The sequence below is a fragment of the Furipterus horrens genome, unplaced genomic scaffold, assembly GCF_987537825.1.
Source record: "Furipterus horrens unplaced genomic scaffold, mFurHor1.1.pri manual_scaffold_10, whole genome shotgun sequence".
In the NCBI taxonomy this organism is placed as follows: Eukaryota; Metazoa; Chordata; class Mammalia; order Chiroptera; family Furipteridae; genus Furipterus; species Furipterus horrens.
The window spans coordinates 61,123,782-61,140,523 of NW_028327180.1; the positions used below are offsets into that span (position 1 = coordinate 61,123,782).

General features: G+C 49.1%; 1 protein-coding gene across 1 annotated transcript; it reads right to left on the reverse strand.

The window, feature by feature from the left end:
- Window positions 1-456: 456 nt before the first annotated feature.
- On the reverse strand, window positions 457-16,100 carry BTNL9 (butyrophilin like 9). Its single transcript, XM_090287894.1, has 11 exons — window positions 15,959-16,100; window positions 12,010-12,147; window positions 10,393-10,740; window positions 8,765-9,046; window positions 6,098-6,229; window positions 5,949-5,981; window positions 5,660-5,680; window positions 4,710-4,730; window positions 4,463-4,489; window positions 2,180-2,206; window positions 457-1,403 (listed from the first exon to the last, which is right to left on the reverse strand). The coding sequence occupies exons 2-11, from the start codon at window positions 12,125-12,127 to the stop codon at window positions 775-777; spliced, it is 1,638 nt and encodes a 545-aa protein (XP_090144020.1). The 5' UTR covers window positions 12,128-12,147; window positions 15,959-16,100; the 3' UTR covers window positions 457-774.
- Between the last annotated feature and the right edge of the window lie 642 nt (window positions 16,101-16,742).

Sequence of the window (16,742 nt, forward strand, 5' to 3'; positions counted from 1 at the left end):
GTATGTATGCTCACACATACATCCATTCAACCATTGGTCACATGTGTGTGTTCCATCTATCTCTACAGTGTAAAAACCACTAGTTCACAGAGTCATTCTTCCACTCTCTTCCCTTTCCTGTATTTTTCTTGCATTTTTGTATTTTCTTTCTCTGAGAAACTTGACTCTCAGCACACTTTGTGAAATTTATTTGCTCAACCCCTTCTTGATCAAGTCTTGTCATTATTCTCTTTAATTGTTCCAGAATTGGTCAGTGGACCTCTTCATCTTTCCTCCTGTGTCCTCTGCTGTGTTCCCATCAGTTTCTGAGCATGTTGGGGCTTTCTCAGTCGCGGCCCTGAGATCATCCATTTCCCAAGTTCATGGTAATGGGAATTGGCATTTGAACCTGGGATATGAGCCTAAGGTAAATTCATTTCTCATGAACTAGAAAGTATATAGAAAAACTTGCAAATATGCAAATTAACCAGCACGTTTAATCCCTTCTTTCCCCTCCCAGTTTCCTGCCCTCTTCCACAGTGAGCACACTGGGTCCTGGAACATCAGTGTGTTCTTACTCATTTGCTCAATCCTAGAATACACACAGAGCTTTGGAGTGGCCTCTTTTTCTTAAAGAAAATTATAAAGACACACATACACATCTACACAGGCCAAGTCCCTCTTTCTGTCCCCTTCTGCTGTGCCAAGTCTGTCGCCTTGGCTGGCATTTTGGCAGTGCTTCCTCCACTCTAGAAGAAGCCACCCAGAACCCTGCTCTGTGGCCATGAAAGCACCTCACCACAGGCCCAGGGCAAGGTCCGAGGGCTCGTAGGGCTGTGCCCAGGTGTCACTGTCATCCTCTTCGAGGACTTGTGTCGCTCGAACCTGCAACGGGCAGATAGTGAGCGGATCCGCGAATTTGCTGCCGTCGGGGGCTCTGGGCCTGAAGTATGCACACAGAGGCCCCGAGAAGGTGTCAGTGAAGGTAAAGATGTGGGAGCCATCTGTCACGTTGAAGAAGGCCAGCTTTCCGGCCTCACAGTCCAGGAAAATGCCCACGCGCCGGGGCGGTACGCGCAGGGAGAGTGCCACGCGCTGCGGCTCCAGGACGAAGTACTCACTGCTGTTCCACAGTCCCATCACCCAGTAGCCAGTGGCCGGACTCAAGCGCCCCGGCCCTACGCGCACCACCGCTTCCAGGCAGGCGCCCAGGAACCAGCGGCTGCGCCGGCCCACATCCACCTCCCAGTAGTGGCGGCCTGCCTGGAAGCGTTCGTGGCTCAGCACGCACGTCTGCTCTGTGAACCGCTGAGGGTCTCCTAGCACTACCAGAGTTGGCGCTGCTCCACGGGAGGACACGCTCTTGCCATCCTGGGAGACCTCCAGGCTGGGGTGCGCTGAGGTTGGATCCAGAGTCACATTCACTGCGCACAAGCACTGGGTTAGTGCCCACGGACGTGGTTCTGGGCCCTCTCTGTCTCCTCCCTGGGACAGGCCAACCTCTATTTCTGTCAGTGGAGAATTTGGTGGAATATTCATCCCCATCCTCAACCTGAAACACCTGGGGACTGAAGTGGCATGCCCATCACTATACCAGGTGCCAATGGAGAGGAGGGATAGCAAACAAGGAAGGCTCACTGCCCTCAAGTACTGGTCAAGGGGAAGGAGCCCAGGGTTGGTGCTAGCCCCTGCTGGCCTCATCACCACTGTGGGTACAGAGCATCACATGAGTTCTGGGCCTCAGTTTTCCAGCACTTCTAGGATTTTAAACTGAAGGGGACCTCTGAGATCATCTCATCTAGTGCTCTGTACTGCATCACCACAGCTGCCAAAACACACTAATTTGATGGACAGGACCATCTGAAGGGTTCCTCACAAATTCTGCATTCACTCCTGCAAAAAGCCTTCCTGACAGATGGAAAGACCCAGTAAAACCCAGAAAGCTATATGCTTGCAGGGGCATGTGTGTGCACACCAATGTATGCATGTGTGAGCCAGCCACATGCAGGCACACAAGCATGTATGTGCACACATACACGCACATGCAGGCACGTGAGTCATGTCATATGTGTGCAAGTGGACTTGTGTATCTGTGTGTGCAGGCTAATACTTGGCTTTGGACACTCTTCCTCTAATCTCAGATCTCTCCACCTCCCTCTGTTTAAGATCCAGCTGACCACAGTTCCTTGGCTTCAGTTACCTGCATATTGTTGGGCTGCTCTCCACTCTGAAATCAAACAGAGAGGAAAAAGAGGCTCAGAGAACTGAGTCAGTAACTTTGGAACCTTGAGAGAGACTCAAGATGCATGAGGGACACAGTAGCACTGAATGACCCCATCCCTGCCATGACAGCTGGTTTAGGTTCAGACTGGCATGGGTCCACCATGGCATTTTCCCAGGGATTCAGGCTTGAGTAAGGGGCTGGTGTCAGTGCTGGGTTATATCAAAGCTACATGCATGCTGAAGCTGTACTGGAAGTGGCAGGAGAGAAGAGCATGTGTGCAAAGAGAATGAACACAAGCAGCAGAGGTGCCCTGACGAATGGAGACAAAGCCTCAATCTCTGGCTAGCAAGTTCAGTCCTCAGGAGGCCCAGCTGAGGCTGGCTCCTGTCCTAACATGTCCTTAGATACTCTGTCTTGCCTCCTTTCTTAACGTGAGCTATTCTGAATGGATTTCATCTTGTTCTGTTTTATAACAGAGATATCACCAAGTCATGAAAGAGCAAAACCAATAGAAGACACTTCAGAGCTCCATAAATTCACAGCAGAGCTTTTCAACCCTGGTTTTGCATAAGAATAACCAGTAGAACTTTACATGTAGCTCTTGCACAAATTCTGTAAAGATGTTGATTCTCCCTAAATTTAGCTATCAATTCAAAGCAATCCTATGCAAAACTACTTTTGAATTTTTTAAAGGAAGTTTGTAAAATTATTATAAAATTTATGTTTTAAAAATGTTCATTAACTTTGAAAACTAAGTGGAAATGGAGTACTTTCAAGTACTATAAAAGCAATAGCAGTAGAAACAATGACATAATAGGTGGCCAACACAAAGACCCACCTGAACGTGGGAACTGAATATGCACTAAGGGTGACAACCACAACAATAAGAAATCACAGTTGGTGTAGTAGATGGCATTGGGAAAATAGACTCTCTATATGGAGAAAAATCACTGGATTATCACTTAGTACCACATACAATGGCAAAATTCAGATAAATTAAAGACCCTACTCATATAAAGTGAATAGAAGAAAATGTAAAAGAATCTTTGTGACTTAAGTGTGAGGAAGGTCTACTTCAACAAAACTTTAAAAGAACAAGCCATAGGTAAAAAAAAATGTGATGAATTAGATTTCATCAAAAGTAATGACTTCTTTTCAATAAGAGGTACCATGGAAAAAGCTAATGGCAGATTACAGAATAGAAAAAGGAATTCACAATATTTAATACCAACGAGTAATATCATATATATACATACATAGATCCTGTGAATCAATAAAAATAAGATAGTAACCCTATGTGAAAAACGGTCAAAGGGACACGAATAGGCAATGTTCAGAAGAGGAATCTCCAACAGCCAACTAGCATATATGAGATGCCCAAACTCCTTAGTGTTCAGAGGAGCACAGACTAAAAGAACAGTAAGAATCAGTCCCTACTGACCGACAAACTCAGAAAGTGAGTTCACATGGAAGGTTGGCATGCACAGCATCCATGCACTGCCAATGGCAGGATGATGGCACTGCCTTCGGGGATTGCTCTATCCCACTTGGTGACATACCTCCGTGGGCCAGCAATTCCCCTCCTCAGTGTACATCCAAGAGAAACTGCCACATGGCCCAAAGGTGACATGCTTGTGTTGTTGTTTGTGGGGGTGTGGAGTGAGAGGTGGGCTGGCTGCCTACTCCAGGAGGGTGGCTGGCTAAGTGGAAGTCTCGGCAACAAGAAGGAGAAACAGACCAGATGTGCATGTGGCAGCGGGATGGATATTAAAACACAGTAATTAGTGAGAAAAGCCAGGAATACCACCAGGCTGTAAAAGTAACTAACAGAAACTAAAATGCATGTGCACAAAACAGAAAACCACATTTTGCAAGAATATATATCATGTAAAGACAAGTAATAGACTGTTTGCTTTATGGGGGAATAGAGGAGATACAGGGAGAAATGTTTACATATAGGGTAACATGTCCATCCCAGGCCCATGAGTCAGAGTCTTTGAGAGTGGGCACCAGCAGTCCAGGGGATTCTTATGTGCAACCAGGATTGGCACCAGTGGTTTACAGTATGCTTATACCTCAGGGCAATATAAAAAATTATAAAAGCCAAACTCAAATATAACCTTTACCAGGGACATAGATTAATGCATGCTGTGTGAGGCTGTGGCTCAGACCATATGAAATGTGGTTAATTAATCAGAGGCAGTGACTGCTATGCTGAGATGTGGCATGGACAGTGGGAGGGAAATGGGCTTCACTCACCAGCCTGACCTTCAGCCCTTCTCCAGTCTGAAGCAGTTAAGGAAAAACAAAATTAGAACACCAGGTTACTGCAGCTTCCCTGATCACTTGTCAAATTTGCACCCACCCCTGACCCCCCTCCCTTCCTCCTGCCACCCACAGAGCCAACTTGGCCATCATACCTGGTTGGGAGATGCGAAGAACTTACACGGATAACCAGATGCTAAATGGTGGCCAAGAAGAGATAGTTCTAAGAGAGGTCACTTACCAAGCTCCGTCTGCAGCTTCCCTATAAGCAGAACACATAGAGGAAACATCAGCCTTGGGCTGACTGGAACCACCTTCCCAAGGCAGTCAGGCCACTGGGCAGATGCTCCTTAGTCTTAAACCATCGCTGGCCCCAATCCCATCTGAGGCTCTGCATCGCCCACTGGCAAGATTCTAATGTCTCATCCTATTTGCTCTAGGGCAGAAATCTCCACGAGACGTGGGTGGAGGTGGGGAGAGCAGGTCTTGGCGCTGAGTAGCATCTTTCCAGGGCTCAGGTCTGGTTTGAAGGGGCTGCTGCTCGTCTACCCTGAAATCACTACCTTTCCTGGGTAAGTCCAGGCACGGAGCACAGTACCTGAGCCTCAGGGTCACTTACAGGGTGCATTACATTATTTAAAGGACTGGGAAGGCATCACACTTAATCACTTCCCCTGGCAGGACACCAGCCCGATACTTTGCCCTATAAATGAGTTCTTTGATTTCTCCACTGTATGTCCTCTAAGCGAGTAAATGCTCCTTGGAAAGGCAGCACTATACACTCATTTAGACTGTACCGTACTTGTGCTCTACTCACTTTCCTGCGCATTCCAGGTGCCACCCTTCCCTGCGCTAGTGCATTTAAAAGAGAAGGATCTCCTAGAAAAATGACCCGGTCAGTGGGAGTAAACGTTTAATGGTGGAATTGTAAGTGAATTGTGTAGTTGGCAGGGAAGGGGGCTGCAGGGTCTGTCCAGAGTTTAAGGGAAGGCCTCCTTGGAAGCTTCGCTAGAGTCCGTCTGGGAGTGATGAGGTGGGAGGCACAGGGGATGGATTAAGAATTAGATCCTTCCATCTATCGTTCGCTTTCCAAAGGGACCCGAAAGTAACTGAACCCCTCCTTCCACCACAGGCTCTGCGTTACCCCAGTAGCCCGCAGCCCGCTCTGTGGGCGCGGCACCCAGAACATACCCAGCTCTGCTGTGAGTTTTCCTGGAGAAAAAACAAAGAAAAGAGGAAAGTCTCGATCAAAGGACGCTGACTCTTCGCTTCCCCAAAGTACACAGACTCGGTCCCAAAGCGTTCTGGGGCCAGGCTGGGCTGGATGCGCAGGAAGAGGGGCTCCGAGGCCAGGGAGGCGGGACCGCAGACCTCTGCCCAGCTTGCCTGCACAGGGTCCGGCCTCCTCCCTTGTTAGCCCCAGGGCCCCCTTCTGCTGGGCAAAGGTGGGGGCTGAGGGCGCGCCTCTCACTTTGCTCACCTTTGTCCAGGTCTGCCTGCTCCTTCAGCTTTTCTGATAGGACAAAGGAAGGGGGCGGACGTGGGTGCGAGTCCACTGCCAGTCCCACAGCCCCGCCCGCTCTTTTCCCGAGGCAGAGCCGTGCTGGAAGACCACTCCGCCGCCAGTACCTTGGGACTGCCGCTGCTTGTGAAAGCAGCACAGCGCCAGCGTCGTGAGGAGGACCAGCAGGAGCGGCAGGCCGCCCACCAGAGTCCCGAGGAGAGCTGTCTTCCACGGGGAGGGTCCGGGTAAAAATACGTCTGGAAAACACCCACGAGGAGTTGTCTGGATTTAGGTGCCACTAAACACTCAGTTACAAAGGCTTCCGGACACCATGGGCTGGAAAACCTAAGGAGTGACGGGCTGGCGAGTTAAGTGCCCTGGGCTCCGCAGAGCCATCTGTAAAATGTGCGGGACAGCGGCTGCCCATGCTCGGGCGAGGTAGGATCCCAAGGAACACAGGCGACGGTGACTGGCTCCGTGCAAAGGGAAAACGCTGCAAACCCAGGGGTGGAAAGACGGGGCGCTTCCAGCTGCTGTGACCACGGCCCTGACCTGCCTCTGCTTCTTCCACTCTTGCCCTGCATCTGAATCCAAGGTGTGTTGTGGATATCGGAAATCAGTGAATTCATAAGCCATTTCACCGCTTCTCGTAAACACTTGGCTTCTACCTCTCATCACACCTTTGGAAGAATAGGTAGCAAAGCCCTGTGGGGGCTGACTGACAGTCCCCTCCTTCCTCCCCAGGTTCCCTAGGGAGGCCTCTGCAGACAGTCCGTGGTTAGGTGCAAAATGAGAAGAACCCTTTAGAAACCCTTATGGTAACTTAATAGAGCAATTTTGTGACTGTTGAAAATAATTATTAAAAAATGGATGCGTTTATCTCAGCGGCCTTTTAAAATATATTTTCTTTTTATTGTGGTTAAATATACATAACATAAAATTTACCATCTTAACTATTTTCAAATTTACAGTTCAGGGGCGTTAAGCACATGTATACTGTTGTGCAACCATCACCACCAGAACTTTTTCACCTTTCCAAACTGAATCTGTCTCAATTAAACATGAACTCTCCATTTCCCCCTCCTCCTAGCCCCTGGCAACCTCTATTCTACCTTCCATCTCTGTGCACTGACTACTCAAGGCACTTTATTAAAAGTGGAATCATACAATAGTTCTCCTTTTGTGTCTGGCTTATTTCACTTAGCACAATGTGCTCTTGTTTCTTTAAAAAAATTTTCTAGCCGTGCATTTTTATTGTCTGGTACAAAACTGTTGGGTCATAATGGACTGGTCCTTCACCACAAATGGTTTCCTAAGCACTGACCTAGGGCTTGAGAGCAAAGACTCAGGGTCTGATGCCACTCTGACCAGCTACCCTTGATCTTGTCCCTGTTCCCTTCTCTCCCACCTCCTTCTGCTCCTCCAATAGCCACACACATTCCCATGTCCGGTCCTTTGCACTTGTTCCCTCAACCTGAATGCCCCCTAACAGATATCCATGTGACTTACACCCTTTGTAAAGGATGAACACAAATCTAAGAAAGAAAAAATTTGGAATTTCCCTGGTGTGAAAAGGGAAAGAGACTTTCCCTGTCTTAGACCATTTCCTTTGGGAAACTTGTAAATCTTTTCTCTACCGTATTGAGAAGTATGCAAGTCCTTTTGAAAGCTAAATAAGCCTCTCCCCAGCTTTACAACTCAGGAATGTTTCTCTTCAGGAGCTCCAAGCCATCTCTTTGAAATGTAAACATCCAGGAGAAAGCACCTCTATCTCTGTGTTCTGGGAGTTTAACTGAGGTATCTGGCTCCAAGTTGTAACTACATTCTTGTTTTTATCCCCCGCCCCCTGCACATCCCCAACCAGGGACCTGGCCTGCAACCCAGACATGTGCCCTGACCAGGAATCAAACCGGCAGCCTCTCAGTTCTCAGGCCCCTGATTAATCTACTGAACCACACCAGCCAAGGTGTAACTACATTCTTATCATAAAGATATGAGATGTTTTATCTTTACTTTGGATAAAGACAATTAGCTAACACACATGGCCACCCCAATTATCAGCCATATTTTGAATGAACTATATGTGTTGTCTGGTCCTCTTACCGGAGGACAAGTTATCACTTATAAGGGTGAGATTTCTTTTTGTTATTGTAATGTAACTATTAATTTGGACATATGTGGAAGGTGACCCATAGGTTGGGTTTGTCCTCAAGACTTAAAATAATTAGAGTCACGAACATTAAACCTTTCAGTGGGCCTCATGAAAAGACTTTGATGTTAGATAATGGTCTCATTTTCAACTCTCTGCCTAACTGACTTCTTCCCCGATCCACCACTTTTAAATACACACACACCACCAGGTTTATCACTCTCCCTTGCTTCATTATTCTCTACAACACCTAACAGCTTCTAAGGTACAATGTAATTCACCTTTTGTTTGTCTGTTTCCCCCACCTGCAGATGGGGGCTTGGGGCACACTGTGGGTGCTCAGTAAATATTGTTTGGGGGATGGCATTAGAAACACTTGCCTACAGTGAGTGGAGTTTCTGGGCTTTAGCTCATGGCCTTTTAATGCTGGCTCTCTGGGGCCTTCCCTGCTTATGGCTTACTTTGTTAGTTGTATTCTTAGTAAGTTCCTGATATCCAAATTGCTGACTTTTCAGATGTCAAGTTTAGCTCACTCTGTACACAGTCAGACCCCGTACCATTGTGTCCTTAGGATGGCCTTTGGAACAATGGACATGGAGGTTGTGATGATTAGGAAGATGAAGGTTAGCCAACATCCACTGACCTGCTATTTGGACCACGAACTCTTTCTTCTGGAACAGGAGGGGGTTCTGGATGGAGCAGGATATGTTGCTGTGGGCACCCCCTTGGACAACCACCGATGTTTCCAGACTGAACAGGCCCTGGGCATCCTGGGTGATGGCTTCAAACTCCGGAGGCAGGCACTGTCCCCAGTGGCCTCTCCACTGAGCCTGGGGCTTGGGGTACCAGCCACTGGAGCTGCACTTTATTTGAATGCCTCCTTCCTTGAAGCCCTCAAGGGAGATGTGAGGGTCTGAACCCATCCCTGGGAGAGGCAAGAGGAATGGGAAAAATTAGGCTCTTTCCCAGAAGCTGTGGGTGAAACTCATCATCTGCAGTCACCATAGAGGTATCATGAACTGTGATTCCTCTTAACACACTTGTGAGCTCATAGCCTCTGCCCATAGACTGTAAATGACAGTCTGAATCAGTGGTGGCGTGTGGGGACAGTACTACCCTTGAGGAACATTTGGAAATATGGAGGGAGGCGCTGTTTGACTTGAAAGGGCTGACACTTAAGTCATATTATACAAAGGACAGTCCCTGAGAATGAAGAATAATCTCTCCTAAATTTCAACAGATTGTCTTCTCTCTCTCCTGAATCCAACCAGAGCTCAAGTACAATACTTGTGATATATGTGTTCCTTTATTGTTCCCTCCTTGTGGTGCTAGCTTTATGTTTTAAATATGCAAAACATGGCTATGGTTTAAATGCCAATACTGTACAAAATGTATGTCAGGAAAGCCCCAGGCCTTTCTCCATCCTTTCCATCCAATTGCACTCCCCTCCTCAACTCCCGCTTCGATAACTACTTCCATTAGTTTCTAACTTATCCTCCCTGTGTTTCCTTTGTGTTTCTCCTTCTTTCTTACACAAAAGTTTACATACTACAGGACGCCTTATGCATCTTGCTTTTTTTTTCTCTTAGCAACAACCTAGAAATCACTCCATACCAGTTCATGGAGCTCCCCTCACACTTCCGGCTGTTTGGTATGGATCACTCCCCACATGATGGGCTTATGCATTCAGCACCTGTGTTTGCTCACTTAGGTTGTTTCCACTGATTTGCAACAATAAACAATGCTACAGAGATTAAATTTATACACATGTCTTTTCCACATTTAGCTGTGTGAGGTGTATCTTCAGGGTAAATTCCTAGAGATGGGATTGGTGTTAAAAGGTAGGTGCACAGACAATCCTGTCATTGCCAAATTCCCAGGGACTGGAGCTTTGTGGCTTTGAACTTTGTCAACATGGTGCAGAGCAGGGGGCCTGCTTCCTCACAGCTCCATCAACAGTCTGTGGTCAAATTTTTAAATTTTTTGCCAGTCTGAAAGGTAAAACATTACATGTCACTGTGACTTTAATTTGCCTTTTTCTTTCCCATCATGAGTAAAAGTGATCACTTTCTTATGTTTAAAGGTCATTTGTATATATTTTTTCGTGAACAATTTTTTTGTTTATTTTCTAATGAATTTTTCTTTTTAATTTTATTTTTTAAAATAGAGCTATTCCCCTGTTGTCTGTGCTTCCTTATCTATTCTGGAGCAAAGCAGCTCTATCCAAACGAACTGTTTCCTCTTTCTGCTGCCCTCTGCCAGGTCACACACCTGCTACCTCCAGCTCCCAGATGGCTTCCCCAGAGAAGTTGCTGGAGAGGAAGAGGCACCCATACAGGCCCTGGTCGGCGGGGATCACACTGTGGAGCTGCAGGATTACGGTGCCATCTGTAATGTGGTCCTTGATGAGCTTGGTCCTGTTCTGGAACTGCGCCATCTGCCGCCCGGGGAGCTCCTGCCGCTCCCGGTACAGGTACACCACCTCTGAGGCCTGGCTCCGGAACCAGCGGATCTCCATGTGCTCTGCGTTCTGGTACGGGGACAGGTGGCACGAGAACTCTGCCTCTTCCCCTACGCGCACCAGAATGGATTCCCCAGGGCCAATCACCTGGCGGTCCTCTAGGAAGAGAAGCCAGAGCAGTGGCCAAAAACAGCTCTCCTCCCATGTAAGTTTTTATCCCGTTCCTTTGCAGTCCAGAAATCTACAGTAAGCCCTTCAAATGAGGAAGGTGAGACACTCTATGGAACAGCCTGTCAGGTATCTCGAACAAGCAACTGTCATGAAAGAAATGAATTGGTAATTTCTGCATAATGGGAATAAATGTTTTCTTTGTCTGCTTCGTCTGCTTTTCTATTTTTAGTGTACATGTTCACAGCTTCTATAACAAAGGGTATTAAAACAATCTATGGGGATCCTTGCTTGAGTTTTTTTTTTTTTTAACCTAAAGGTCAAATCCTGCCTTGGAGATTTCTATTCACCAGGATCTGTCATTTGATTGTCCTCTTTGCTGGTGCCCCCATCTGGTCCCTGCAGTCCCCTGAGCTAGCCTGTGTGCTGCCATTTCCACAGAAGTTGCAGCCACTGCTTCAGTTCTGCAGTGCTGTCCCTGCCGCCCAGTGGGCTCACTCCCCACTCTACCATCTGAGCACCTCCTTTTCTAAAGCTCAGCTAACAAGTATGTGCCTCCCAAGCTTAACTAAAACTTCACCCCCAAACTCTCCCTCTTTGGGTGCCTCCCACCCTCCACTCTGCTGGGGGAGCAGGGCAGTGACTTTCTTTGTTCACTCCACTTGAGACCCAACACCCTTCTAAGCAGCCTTCCTCTCCAGCTGTTCTCCCCATACCTGATGCTTTGCCCTCTTCCTGGGTGCGTCCTGTCTCTGTTTACCCCCATCTGCCATCTTTCTAGAGAATATGTATCCTGCAAAGCTCTGCTCAGACAATTCCTCCTATCTAGGGCTCTCCTTGGCTTTCTGGAAAAAAATAAATGACTCTCTTAGCTGTGCTCGCAAATCTTTGGGGACACTTCTCTTGCAGCCTGAGCATACACAGCTGCACAGATGTATTTATGAGTATATTCCACCTGGTTCAGGCCAAGCACAGACTGATAAGAGTTTCTTGGCCCCTTCTTGTTCTGCCCTTGCCATGCTTGAGAGCTGTGCGGTCATGGGGGTGTGTGGGAATGCTGGGTGGCTAAGAGATGGTGGAGGAGCACTGGCATGGGGCCAGTGGCTCTTTAACCACTGGGATGGAAATTTCCTTAAATACTAGTACCTGGCATGGCTACATCATCTCAGCCCTTCGAGCCCCTGCAGGAGGGGTGAGCAGAAGCTGATGTGTTCACATCCTGGCTGGCTGGGCTGCAGATCAGATATTGGATACACTACCTGGGTTCAGCTCCCCAGGCCGGAGGAGGATGTGGAGGAGGAGGTGGATGACGAGTAAGAGACTGCTGGGCTGAGGTACCCATTGAAAGGAGTCCAGGGAGACTGGGAAATCTGCCATCTCTTCAGCAGCGGGGTCACCTGCAGGGGGACAAAGAGATGCTGGGATGACACAGGAGAGCTGGAGCTGGGCCTGTCAGGCCAGAGACTGTCAGGGGAGGTGGAGCCAGGTCTGTCAGGCCAGAAACCTGTCAGTGCCTCAATTATCTTTTGTCTGGTTCTTACTGGCTCCAGTGCCTGGCTTCTTCTAAACTGCAGCTGGATGTGAGAACTGCTGCTAATTTTACCAGGCAGCACTGCTAACAGCCTTACTCAGACTCCTGGAGCCACAACAGTCCCAGAGGAAGCAGCTTGTGAAGTTCACAATGTTTTAGAGCCAGAAATAGAGCCACAGTGTGCTGGGGCTCAGCTAGGATTTATGAACTTTCTATAAACAAAGGGAAATCTATAAAAACTCTCACATGAATTTTCACTCTCCCGGCCCCACCTCCTCCCACTTCCCTTGGCCTGGAACATCAGGTCCACAAACCAGAGGAACAAACACAAAGTTCTGATCTTTCAGGGATGTGACGCATGCCTGGCAGCTGCTGGCCAACTTTAACCACACCTGGGACGTCGTCCTCTAGTTCTGGAACCTCAGGTGTAGCTTCCAGGAGGTTAGCTGATGACTGTCGCTGAGTCCATAGCATCTTTGAAGCCACAGTGATGGTGTAGTCCCATCTAGTGTCTCCCGCCATCTGTGGCCCAGGAAACGCAGCCCCAATACAGGTGAGGCCTGCCCCCTTTTACTCCTGACACCCCTTTGGGACCTGCAGGATGTCTCACAGTCTGACAGTCTGTGAGTGTGAGCAGCCAATACATCTCGGGAGACATGTGATCCTTTCCACATTTGTCCTCTGTTTAGTTGTGGGACTTTAGGTAGATTTTGTAACTGGCTGAACTTCTATTTCTTTGCTTGAACAGTGGAAGAAACCAATGCCAACTCAGAGGGTCACTAACCGCCCATGGGTTGAGTGGGTGCTATAACAGTCAACACCCCCCCACCCCCACCTTCCAAACAGCTGCTCTCTGCCCTCCCTTCATCGTTTTCCTGGGCCAGCACCCCTCTCCCTTCATGCCATCGTAGCACCCTGGTGAGAGGGGAGCCCCACCAAATTTCTGCTCTCAGTGTCTTCAGCCTCCCTTGTCCCTCCTTCAGCCACCCCATGCCACTGTTCTGTTTTTCTTTTCACACAGACCTGTGTGACAGCCCGTGCCCCAGGGGCCTGTAGCTGCAGGGCCCCAGAGGCACTGTCAGCAATGCTGCCAGCCAGGTTTAGATGAAAGACAGGAAAGCTGCTGGGTCATTCAGCAGAAGAGTGGCCAGAGCAGGTGTGTAGGTGACTTGATGGGAGTGGGGAGACTCGCAAGGTGACCCCTGAGCTGGAAGGGCCTGGGCCAATGAAAATACAGTGGGGGTGGGGGTGCTTGCCGTGAGGGATCAGGCCCCGGGCTCGCGCCCTGCTCTCCCAGACCTCCCATGCAGCGGGCAGGTGGAGGGGGCCAAGTGGGCTGGCTCGCTCTGTGCTTCAGAAGGCGCCTCCGAGGGGGAGGAGGTCAAGGCCCTTCAGGAGGGATCCTGGCTGTTCCAATGGCCAGCAGGTACCGGAATGACTATTCACACCAGCAGCCTGTGGCCTTGCGCTGGGGTCCAGGCTCTGGTCAGACAGTCAAGCCTCTCTTTCTTTTGGCTGATGACAGGAATGTGGTTTCTATCATTGAGGCTGTAGAAGGAGGAGGTTGTACACTTACACACACACACGGAACAATAAAAAATTAGCACAAATTGAGAGCCGAGTATCTGCCAATCACTTAACTACACCAGAAGTATTAAAATTATTATTGCTAGAGGTCCAAATCACAGACAAGGAAACTAAGGCACAAGGAGGCTAGGCAGCCCACCTGCACACAGCCTGGTGGTGGGGGAGTGGGGGTTCACCCCAAGCTCTGTGCATCTCTGAATGCAAATTCCTCATCAGCTGTGCTGTGTGTCAGAACTGGGCGTGCTCTCAGTCTCCTCTTCCCTGACCATCATGACCCCCATTAGGGACTGCCTGGCCACTGACCACAGCACTTGGCCTGACAGCATCTCATGTAAACTGAAGAAGAGGCTCAAGTCCCCAGGTGTCAGCCCCAAGACAAATGAACCAACCAACCAACAAATGAACAGAAATCTAAAAACCCCACTCAAAACCAGAGTCTCCCTTCAAGCCTGTGAGCAGCATCTTCTCAAACAGAAGGCACATGACTTGTGGTCCCTTGGCTCCCAACACACAAGGACATGCCTTGAAAGCTTTTAATCAGAGGGAGACGGTCTGGTGATTTCCTAAAGTGACTTTGGAAGGACTGACGTTCCCAAGGGTACCCTTCTCCCAGCCTGCTGCCTGAAGCCCACCCTTTCTGACCTCTGGGATTTAAAGCAGTGGTCCTCACTGGGGACAGCAAGTCCTCCGTGAGGGAAATGTACCCTCTCAGCTATTCAGACCATGGTGCTAGTAGATTTCAGTTTCTGGTTCAGGTGAGGAGGTTTTGCTGTGGGAAAGGTGAGGGGAAGATGGAGGAGCCAATAAAGGGGAGGACGACAAGAAAGGGGGTCTTGGGCTGGAACTAACGTTGCTGGTGGGTACATTCTCCCTGCTCTCCAGGGAGCCTCTGGCAGGTCCCTCCTGGAGACTGATGAGGAGTAAGGGTCAGGCACCCTGGTGCCGAAGCAATGCTGCCACCCTGCACCTGGGGAAGCCTATTTTCTCCTCATCTCCCTTCTCATTGATGCTCTGGCCCCACTCCAACCCCCTCCAGTTCTCTCCTCCTGCACCTCCAACTCTTAAAACACACCCAATGTTCTCTTTATCACCAGTCTCTCTGTACATGAGCATCTCTGTACAGGTCACTTGCTTTTGCTACCTGGGTGAGCTTGGGCTGTGCAGCAGCAGTGTCCCACTCTCAGGGCCCTGAGCTGTGAGCCCCAGGGTGGGGTTTCCCACTCTTGCACCTTTTACCCCTCCAGTACCTGCTCAGTGCGAGGCCTGTCACAGGCTGGCACCAGTTGCTCACTGGCTGGCTTTGACTTGATTTCAATAGGCCCGCTAGAGGGTTTCTGCCCCTAGTCTCTAAAGGAGATGAACCTCCTCAAGAAGGGACCCTCGGTGAGGCTGAAGGAAAAATGGGACCCATTAGATTCCTGCCTCCTCAGGTGGAACTGCCTGGTCAGGCTGTTATAGTCACCAGAGAATTAGAAAATTAAGGGACCCCAGACCCATAAGAATGTACTTCCTTATTGTAAAGTTAACCTTTGTGAGAGACTCTTGTTTTTGCAGAAACCAGCTCTCTGGGGACTAGCTAGCTTACACAGTTTCCTGAGTTCCCTGTATTCCAGGCCAGCTACCCTGAAGCTGCTTTCTTTTGGCCAACTGAGAACCCAATATCTTGTTGCAACTGTTCTCGCAAGATGTCCTAGCTGATTATAGCAACTGCTGCCTCTCCAACTGCCACTGCCTGTTGCAACTGATTACTGCAACTTTAGTCCTACTGCACCCCACCCCCCCAACCACCATCAAGAAGCTGCCTATATAAACCCTGCCCTAACCCCATTCGGGTTCAGTGCCTTGTTAGAGACTCTGGTCTCGGCCTGGTCCCCCGGCAGTAAACCTCTTGCTTACTCTATTCATTGCCTCAGAGTTGTAAATCTTGCCTCTGTAGCCATAACAAGGCACCTCCTGTGGCCACACCAAACACCCCTCCCTGCAGCCAGGCCCCGCTGGGAAGACAGGGCCCACCCATCTGCACTGTCTCCAAAGCCATTGTTTTCTGCTTTCCATTTCTGAAAGATGGAGGTTGAGGATGAGCCACGTACCTGGCAGGTGGCAGCAGAGTCCAAATGGCAGCTGAGTCCTGGCGATCCAAGCTCTGTGGCAAAGGAAACAATTGTCATCAAGAGTCTGGTCCCAGCTGAGGGTGCCAGCTTGTGTGACAGAATTTCCCACCCACCTTCCACCTTAAGACACATGCCGCTTGCTCTTCCCTTTGCTATAAAAACCAATAAAGATAGACAAAAGGAGGAAGTCCCTGTCATATCCTGGCCCTGTGAGGCAAATTATGAATTGAATTTCCAAGGAAAATGTCCCTCCAAGGTCTTAAAAATGGGGGAAAGGTACCTGGGAGTTTTGTAGAGACTGCAAACTGCAGATGCTCATAGAGGCAGGGTGTGGGGAGGGAATGCTCAGCTGGCTGCCTGGGTTTAGGGCTCCAGGGAGACAGGATGGACACCCCTAGCTGGCCCATCGCTCCTCACCATAACTGCAAAAGATACAGACTGGACTGAAATGTCACTAACTAAGGGTTAGGAATGATCTGGTGCCCAACTCTTAACAAGCTCTCCCCTCCTCTGCAGGGTGTGGGCATAGAGAGGCTGGGGTCATTGCCATAAGTAAAACTGCAAGAGCTGCTCACACACAATTTGGCAGTTAAGTGGGGCACTGTATTGGGATTTCTCCAGTTGCATGGAACTCAGAAAAGAAACAGCAGCCATAACCCTACTACTCTACCCTGTTGTGCCATAAGCCAGTGCACAACTTCGGTCTTAGTCAGGCAGAAGTGCAGTGTATCAAGGTGCCAGCCACCAGCAGCACCCAACACTG

Excerpts from the sequence above, each read along its gene's own strand:
- BTNL9 (XM_090287894.1), bottom strand. The coding sequence starts at position 12,127 with ATGGCAGATTTCCCAGTCTCCCTGGACTCCTTTCAATGGGTACCTCAG. Across the intron at positions 2,207-4,462 it reads AAGGGCTGAAGGTCAGGCTG|AGTGGAGAGCAGCCCAACAA; the intron begins GTGAGTGAAGCC and ends GTTTGATTTCAG. Across the intron at positions 1,404-2,179 it reads AGCAGCCCAACAATATGCAG|TGAATGTGACTCTGGATCCA; the intron begins GTAACTGAAGCC and ends GCTTGTGCGCAG.